Raw genomic sequence first — 8785 nt, 5'->3', positions numbered from 1 at the left:
GTGTGTGTGTGTGTTTGTGTGTGTGTGAGTGAGTGAGTGAGTGTGATATTACGATCAAAGAAACAAACTATGATTTACACTTTTAAAAACAAAAATCACCTTTTTAACCTTTTTTAGTGTAAACAAACATGAATTGTTATATTATGGTACAAAAAACAAACTAATATGATTTACAGTTAAAAAGTAAAAAAAAAAACATTTCACTGTGATATGATAAAATTAATATGATCGATACACTTTTAAAAACAAACTTTTTAAACATGTTTAATATTGTCAGTTTTAAGTAATTTATTTTACATATGTTTATATAGTTTTTATTGATTTCTATCTCTTTTAGTTACTTTAGTACATCAAGTTAAACTAAATTATTTTATTTAAGTTATTCTATGCCAAGTAATAAAAATGTTTTTTTTTTATGTTTTAATTTTAGTTTTAGTTACAATAACCCTGGTGTAAACCATACGAGTTGGTTTCTTTCTTTTATTCATGACACTGGCTTGAGTTGATGTAAATTTTTATCACATTTATAGAAGATAAAAGGCATCGCATATGAATTCAGAACGACCATCATATAAGACTGATCTGGTATTTATCATTTTTATTACATAAATAACCAAATATCATGTCCAAATCTCTTCACCCCCAACTAGAAATACACTAAAGCAATAAACAATAAGTCACTTTGAATAAAAGCAGAAATCTATACACAAGGCTTGAGTGACTAAACCAGCAGCAGTAAGACAATAAAAGACACTGATGTCCAGTAAATATGGACAGTTTTCCTGCAGAGGACGCAGGGGTGAGTTTGTCACGGATCCGCTCCTGGATTTGCCTCCTGCTGCTCGATCAGCACCTGAAGCAGCTAATCAAGGGCTTTTGATTGAGATGAACTGAGCCTGCTGTCTGACCAGAAAAACAGCACACAACAGATTTGTTTGGCACTTCAGCACACGACGTTAAAACCGCAGCGTGGTAACACAAACACAGTGAGTAACTAACTAACCCATCTATATATTCATCAAGATGCATTCAACTGAGCAAAAGTGACTGTACGGACATGTGTAATGTTACAAAATAATTCCATTTCACATAAATGCTGTTCTTCTGGACTTTCTGTTCATCTGTGAATCCTGAAAAATAAAATGCATCACGGTTTCCGCAAAAATATTGTGCAGCACGATTTAAAAACGGATATTTCATATATATTTTATTTCAAGTATAACAATTAAAAAAAAATTTGGTTTTAGTTTACTATATTTTCTGTGCCGTTGCTAGGATCCTTGTTTCAGTGTAAGATTGTTGGATAATTTTTTTAAAGCGCAAATCATATTATTTTTTATTATGTATATTATAGTATTATAGTATATGTGACCCTGGAGCACAAAACCAGTCATAAGTGTAAATTTTTTTTAAATTGAGGTGTATGCATCATCTGAAAGCTGAATAAAAGCTTTGATCACAGAAATAAATTACAGTTGAACAGATATTCACACAGAAAACAGCTATTTTAAATCATAATAATATTTCAAATTTTTACTGTATTTTTGATCAGATAAAAGCAATGTGTGTGTGTATCCAGTTCCAGATGTTGAGTGTTTCTGTCTGTACAGATGTGAACCATTCAGCCCATGTGTGACGCTGATCCTACAGGAAGTAGTTCCTCTCAGCTCTTCCACTTCCTGTTTCCTCGTCCACTTCTGCACATGTGAGTGTTTACTCTCTGTTCAGAGATACTCAAGCATTTTTCTAGCACAAACTGTCAAATAATGAACGTATATATGTGATAATATAACACAGTGAAGTTACTTCAGTTTGAAAGAGATTTAGCATGTAAGTGTGTAAGTGTGTGGTTTTACTCATGTCTGTGAAGCTCCTGCGGGGAACTACAGATCATGTACAAGAATTAATAATATTCAGTTTAATTCCAAATATGATTTGCAAATGTATTTTAAATCTAAGGTCAATAAAAAAAAAAACTCTCAAATCAGCTGGTAATATTTCACTCGTATGTCACATAGCTGTTTTATTTACGCCTTGGAAAATATATGACATAAAAATATACCCCAGCGACTTAACACTGCTTTTGTGCTGCAGGCTCACAATTTTCAATGTTTACATGTGATTTTTTTGTTTGTTTTAAGTGTAAATAATTAGTTTGTTTAATTGATCACAACATTACAATGATTTACACTTGTACAACAAAGTAGTTTCTTTTAGCATAGCATGACCATATTAAACAGATCAAGGTGCTGAACACTGCTGTGTGTGTGATGCTCCTCTGCAGCAGCAGGTGTCAGTGTGAGACCAACACAACACACAACACACGAGACAAAATACATCTGATCTAATGTTACAGAATGCTGCTATGACTACAGAGAGCAAGCTAGCTCTCAGAAACATTAGGCTTATTACAACTATTTCTGAAATCCCCATCGCATTTTATTAGCAGATTTGGTTCTCAGCAGTGATATTATAGTAAGAAAAGAAAAGAAACGTATATAACTTTAAACTAGTTTCTAAGGCAACATTTCCCATTTTCATTCACTTTAACTTGATGCACTAAAATTACTCAAAATAAACCTGAAATTAAACTATATTAAAAACTATAGACACATTTTAAATTTTCTTAAACTTAAATTAAAACGAAAACATGTAAAATAAATAAAAACTGATTCAAAATATTAATAAAACACAATTTATATTTAAAAAAAAATAATAATGCTAATTTCCAGAGGAAAAACACACTGATTCCAGGGTTATTATACAAACTCAAACTAAAACCGTAAGAAAGGAAATATTTCTCATTTTCATTTAGTTTAACTTGAAATACTAAAATGACTAAAACTAAAAGTGAAATAAAAAATAAAACTATATAGACATAAAAAAAAACTAATAACAATGACAAAAGCCCTAAAATGACTAAAATTAACTAATATAAGTTAATGTGTGTGCATTTATGCATATCCCTAAACATTACTAAAAACTAAAACAGCATCTCAAAGACCCTAAAATAACATTGTGTCAAATCCCACCTGATCCAGAGATTTCCCTTGAATCGAGTGTAAGTGAAAGCATAAACGTGTGTGATAAATGTGTGTGTGTGTGTGTGTGTGTGAGGTTGATCTGTGGGTTCAGAACATCAGGATCGTTTGATTTGAGCAGACTTCTTTGAGTCTCTCAGGATCTATCTTTACGTTTCATAAAACCGATAAAGGAAAAAAAAACATTCAAAAATCATTCTTTTCATGAATCAAGTAATTGGTTTCTAGTTACCTTTTTATTTACATTAAATGTTAAGGAAAAAACAACAATTCAATAATGGATCATTTGAGAAAAAAAAGAATGCAAGTGGTTTCTAGCAACATTCCTATTTGTGTTAAATGTTAAGCCAAAAAAAGAAAAGAAAAAGGTATTTCATAAAAGGATAATTTTGAAAAAAAAAAAAAAACATTAATCAAAAAATTGGTTTGTAGAAACATTATTTACTTTAATTTATTTACGTTAAAGCAAACAATCTTAATATATAAATACTGCATAATTTGATAAAAAATTTTTTGATGCTTTAAAAATAAACTTTTTTTTTTCAGTTAGTTACCAAGGCAACATTTCTCATTTTTGTTTAGTTTAACTTGATTTACTAAAATAACTAAAACTGAAATAAAAATTAATAAAAACTAGAATTTTTTTTTTTAATAATGAAAACTAATAAAAATGACAACACAAACACTAAAAATTAGAATGAAAATGAAAACTGAAAAAAAATAATATATAAATATATATATATTAATAAAAACTATAATAATATAACGTGCTTCTGTATCTAAAGTGTCAAACCTTAATTTATTCTTTTTATGTTATAAGCCAGTTCCCTCTTAAATGGCAAATTTTAAGAAATTGAAGATGTTGCTAATGAGAATCCCGTCACGTTAATACAAAAGATTTATGACTTTTAGTTTTGATCAAAGTTATTAAATCAACGAAATAATAAATTCAATCATTATTTGTCATTGTTATTCATCCCATGATGTTACAATACTTGAGCCCCGTTGTGCCCCTGAAACAGACCGATTTCAGACGCTGGTTTTTTGGCTGCACATGTTGGTTTGATCTATATTTATCTGCTGGGCTTGAGTGAGTCATCAGTGTGTGATTGTGTGTTAAAGAGACATTTGTGATCCGTCTTCACACGCGTGACGAGATTGTGTTATATCATGACAATATTTCCTAATCCTGCTCGACACGATTCATCCGTCCATAATGAAACACAAACCACTGTGCAACGCAAAGCAAATAAAAACACAATTAAAGGAACAGTTCACCCAAAAAATGAACATTTGGTGCATTTGTCCTCACTCTCAGGTCATCCGAGATTAGCTGCAGAGCATCCATTGCTGAGACACTGATGCAATGCTGCATTTCTCCAAATCTGATGAAGAAACACTCTGATCTGGGATGATGTTGAATCGACCAATCACAACATATTTGATGTTTAAAAACAGTGATTTTTACCTCAAGTAAGGCAAAAAAAAGCACATGCTTTGCAGTTTATTCCAAACTAGTTAACTGTAATTAGTTTTTGTACTAACGGATCACGCTAAAGGAGATTCAGTCATTTGCAATAAAAAAAAAGCACAGTGATGCATAGCAAAAGTGTCATTTTTATTGATCACACGTTCATACTTTTATAAAATACTGTATATAATATTAAAATCAGACTGAGTTAATTACATTTGCATGATCTTAAGAACTCTACACAATCTTTATAAATTACAGTGTGGTGTATTTCTGATAAAACCCCATGATTCAGCTCGTAGCTTGTCTGTTTGGACGGCTCTGCGTGATAATGTCTCTGGGTTTGACAGCGAAGCGGTGCACCGTCTGTGAGCTTCAGGACGTCCAGAGCGAGTATGCAGCGAGGGCCAATAGAAACCACACCATGAGCACAAGAACCTTCTGCGTCCACAGACACGAGTCCAGCTTCTGCTCCAGACGCGAGTTACTCGCCATCACACGCATCAGCTGCACGAGAAGATTCACGTTTCAGAAAGACGTGCATTAATCAATCATGCACGATAAGGTGAATTTAGGGCTGATTAATCACAGTACACCGAGGCCTGGTTTCACAGACTAAGCCGAGATTAGGCCATAGTTCAATCAGGACATTTAAGTCATTTTTATAAACATGCCTTAGAAAAAAAAAACATTACTGGTGTGCATGAGACAAAACAAAGGCATTGATATATTTTAAGTCTTTCAGTTGAAACGGCTCAGAATTACATTTTAGTCTGGGACTAGGCTTAAGCCTTGTCTGTGAAACCGGGGGTAGAACAGTAACGGTTTTGGATTGTATTTAAATATGCAAATGAGGCTGATTTAATAAAATATGCACTAATTTGCATGCATTTCAAGAAGATAATTCTGAACATTTCATACAGCCAGGTTCAAAATTCTTGCTTGATTTTGTTGACATACTAAGGGTTTGGGATTTCTCTCTTTTATCACTCCATAAATCAGAAAATTATGGAAGCTTGTTTCTACCATGAAAAACTCAACTCTGACTTGTTTTTCCTCACAATTATGAGTTTATATCTCACAGTTGAGACTTTTCTTTCTCAGAATTGCAAGAAAAAAAGCCATAATTGTGAGATTGAGAAGTCCGTTACCTTTTAAATTTTTTATTCTGTGGCATAAATAACCTTCCATACATTATCACCATGTTTTTAGGAATAAAATCTTGTAAATCAGTGTGAATTATATATGAACAAACCATACAGCAGTACAAATCTTCAGAATATAGATAGGAATAAAACCGTAAAGGTTGGACAAAGAAAATCATTTTGAGAAAATAGCCTTTAAAGATATGTATTGTAACAAATCTACAGATGCATATAGATAAAGTGCAATAAAATATCACTTTTTTTCACAATGAAATATAACCGTATTTATTATATTTGTTTTAATGGAGTTTTTTTTTAAACATTTTTATTTAATTTTACTTTTATTTAATAATAATAATAATATTATACTTTTTAATAGTGAAATATTGTTAGTAATTTTTTGTAATTTATTTATTTTTATTTATATAATGTTTTTACAGTGAAATGTTATAATGGTAATTTTTGTTTTTATTTACTTTATTATTATTATTATTATCATTATTAATATTATTACTTTTTTAACCTTTGCAATCACAATTTTTTATCAGAAACAACAATTATTATTTTTTCAAATTATTTATTTGGCTCTAAGTATTGGTACAAGAGAAGTTCTCATGAACTTCCACAGGAAAAAAACAAAAAACTTAGAACAATTGTGAGTATAACTCAATTCTAAGAAAAAAAGCCTAAATTTGAATTATAAGAAAAAAATAGAAACTTGCAATTATGAGAAAAAAAAAAAAATCAGAATTGTGAGATCAAAAAAAAAAAAAACACAACCTTTTTTATTTCATCTTTAGTTATTTCAGAAATATGCTTCCATAATTTATGGCGTGATAAAAAGAGAAATCCAGAGCCGCCTCTGTAAAAACCATTAACTCTAATATGTCAAAATCAAACAAGAATTTTGAACCTGGCTTTATCCAATGTTCAGAAAGTGCAATAAAATAAACCCTTAAAAATGCATTTTGAAAGTTTTCAAATCTCAAACCTGAGCAGTACATAAAGAATCCATGTTTTTGTCTCGGAGTGAACAGTGTCTCACCGTGCTCTGCAGGTCCTGATGCTCGTTGCTCGCCGCTGACGGACTCTCAGACCAGTTGCTCAGAATAGACTTTGGGCTCTCGAGGAGGAGACAGCGCAGCCTGAGGAAACAACGGCTGATTAGTGTCAGATAATACCAGCTCAATATCGTCTCAAACGCTCAGAGAGTCAGTCATCAGACGGCTGTCGACTTCTTTCACATCTCCGAGTCGAAGCCTTCGCTTCTGTGATCCGCTTGCCTTTCAAACGCTGTTTCTCAACTGTGTTTATCGTTTCGGAGTGAAGCGCGGCACTGTGTTCAATTACACACGAGCGGCTCGTTATTCAGGGAACTTTAATGTACGTTTTGCTTGTAATGAGAAGTGATTATCAACAATCCTCCATGTGGCTTTGTCAAAATAAAATTCAATGGCTTCACATGAAAATCAAGAAATAAAGACATAAATATTTGTAGTGTAACTTTACAGTTATAATGGAAAAAAACTATTTTCTTAAACTTATTTTACATTGAAGTATTACACTAGTAATGCTGCTTATTTTGTTTTGTAATTTCTATTTTTATTAATGTGGTTATTATATTTTTCCTAAATCCTAAATCCTATTTTACAGTACAATATAACAGTAATATTTTTGTAATTCTTATTAAATAAATAATAAATATGAGTAATTCACTAATAATGTGGTTCTTACATTTTTCTTTAAATATTTTATTTTACAGTTAAATTATAACCAGAAGATTTATTTTGTTTTATTTTGTAATTTTTATATATTAAATAATAATAATAATAATAATAGTAGTAATAAAAATAATAATGGCATTATTATATTTTCTCATACCTTTTTCTTTTTTTATATTTTTATGTACTACTAGTACTACTACTAATATTATTTTATAATAACATGGTTTTATTTTTATTATTATTTTATAGCCATATTGATATATAATCACAAAATTTTGGCCAAATTGTGCAGCCTTACAAACAAGCACAGCAAACCTGGAATTTATTTTTTAGCTGCATTATCAGAAAAATTGCAATTAGATTTTCCGGATTTGTTTGTGAAAACATTCATATGCAGATTTTGCGCTGTATTCGTGAGCGAGCCGGTGTTCCCAGAATGCAGCGGGTGTGTGACAGACGTCACCTGTGCTCCATGACTTTGGCTTTAGAAACCTCCTTCCAGAACTGAGCGAGCTCTGAGACGCCGGCTCCGCCGCTGCTCTCCATCTCTGCTGCCATGACCAGAAACCTGTCCTGAGGAGACGCCTGGAACCCTGCAACACACACACACACAAACACACACACACACACACACATATATAATACATGCCAAAATACAGGGATTCACAAACCTTGCTGTCAGCCGAAACCCTTAAACGCAAAAAAAAAAAAAAATTATATATATATTAGTCGATTAACATTTTTAATCTAATTAATTACATGATGTTTCGACTAATTAATCCAATTAATCGCAAAATAAATTTTACTGTGAAAATACCCACAAAAGGTTATTTAAAGATATTTGTTAAATGATAAACGCAAAAAAAAAAAAAAATTATATATATATTAGTCGATTAACATTTTTAATCTAATTAATTACATGATGTTTCGACTAATTAATCCAATTAATCGCAAAATAAATTTTACTGTGAAAATACCCACAAAAGGTTATTTAAAGATATTTTTGTGTTAAATGAGAAAGTATCAAGTAGACATTACAAATTGTAGCTTTAGAAATATTTTATGATTCAACAAAAAAATGTATTACATATAAACATTTAGGCTACAACGGCCAAACATAAACTATGGAACATAAAAGAAGATAATTTGAGAAACATCTCAGTATTATTTGTTCATACAATGAAAGTCACAAAACAAAAGAACTTTCAAATAAGAAAAGAAAGAAGAAAGGTCTTACGGGTTTGGAACGACATAAGGGTGAGTAATTAATGACAGAATTTACAATTTTTTGGGTGAACTATCCCTTTAATGTTTTTATTATTATTATTGTTAATTAAATGAGACTCTAAATAAGTAACAAAATCTGCCAGCAGGTGGCGGTAAATGTCTTCAGTCGATTCATTC

At 31.0% G+C, this 8785-nt stretch overlaps 1 protein-coding gene and 1 long non-coding RNA gene across 2 annotated transcripts; one reads left to right on the top strand and one right to left on the bottom strand.

The window, feature by feature from the left end:
* Positions 1–866: 866 nt before the first annotated feature.
* Positions 867–6791, top strand: LOC107731117 (uncharacterized). Its single transcript, XR_001638745.1, has 4 exons — positions 867–986; positions 1611–1705; positions 4863–5077; positions 6715–6791. It is a non-coding gene; the product is annotated as an uncharacterized LOC107731117 (long non-coding RNA).
* Positions 4869–8087, bottom strand: LOC107731116 (motile sperm domain-containing protein 2-like). The gene is made up of 3 exons (XM_016542105.1): positions 7845–8087; positions 6703–6802; positions 4869–5019 (listed from the first exon to the last, which is right to left on the bottom strand). The coding sequence occupies exons 1-3, from the start codon at positions 8015–8017 to the stop codon at positions 4888–4890; spliced, it is 405 nt and encodes a 134-aa protein (XP_016397591.1). The 5' UTR covers positions 8018–8087; the 3' UTR covers positions 4869–4887.
* Between the last annotated feature and the right edge of the window lie 698 nt (positions 8088–8785).

This window comes from Sinocyclocheilus rhinocerous, unplaced genomic scaffold, assembly GCF_001515625.1.
Source record: "Sinocyclocheilus rhinocerous isolate Xijiao unplaced genomic scaffold, SAMN03320098_v1.1 scaffold2836, whole genome shotgun sequence".
Taxonomy (NCBI): domain Eukaryota; kingdom Metazoa; phylum Chordata; class Actinopteri; order Cypriniformes; family Cyprinidae; genus Sinocyclocheilus; species Sinocyclocheilus rhinocerous.
Note: the sequence above shows the minus strand (reverse complement) of the source record. Positions and strands in the feature narration are given on the sequence as shown.

Bases quoted from the DNA above. Each gene is read 5' to 3' on its own strand.
- LOC107731116 (XM_016542105.1), bottom strand. From the start codon at position 8,017: ATGTGTGTGTGTGTGTGTGTGTTTGTGTGTGTGTGTGTTGCAGGGTTC. The intron at 6,803-7,844 runs GTGACGTCTGTC...TTGTTTCCTCAG, and splicing joins GCCAAAGTCATGGAGCACAG to GCTGCGCTGTCTCCTCCTCG. The intron at 5,020-6,702 runs GTGAGACACTGT...CTTCTCGTGCAG, and splicing joins ATCAGGACCTGCAGAGCACG to CTGATGCGTGTGATGGCGAG.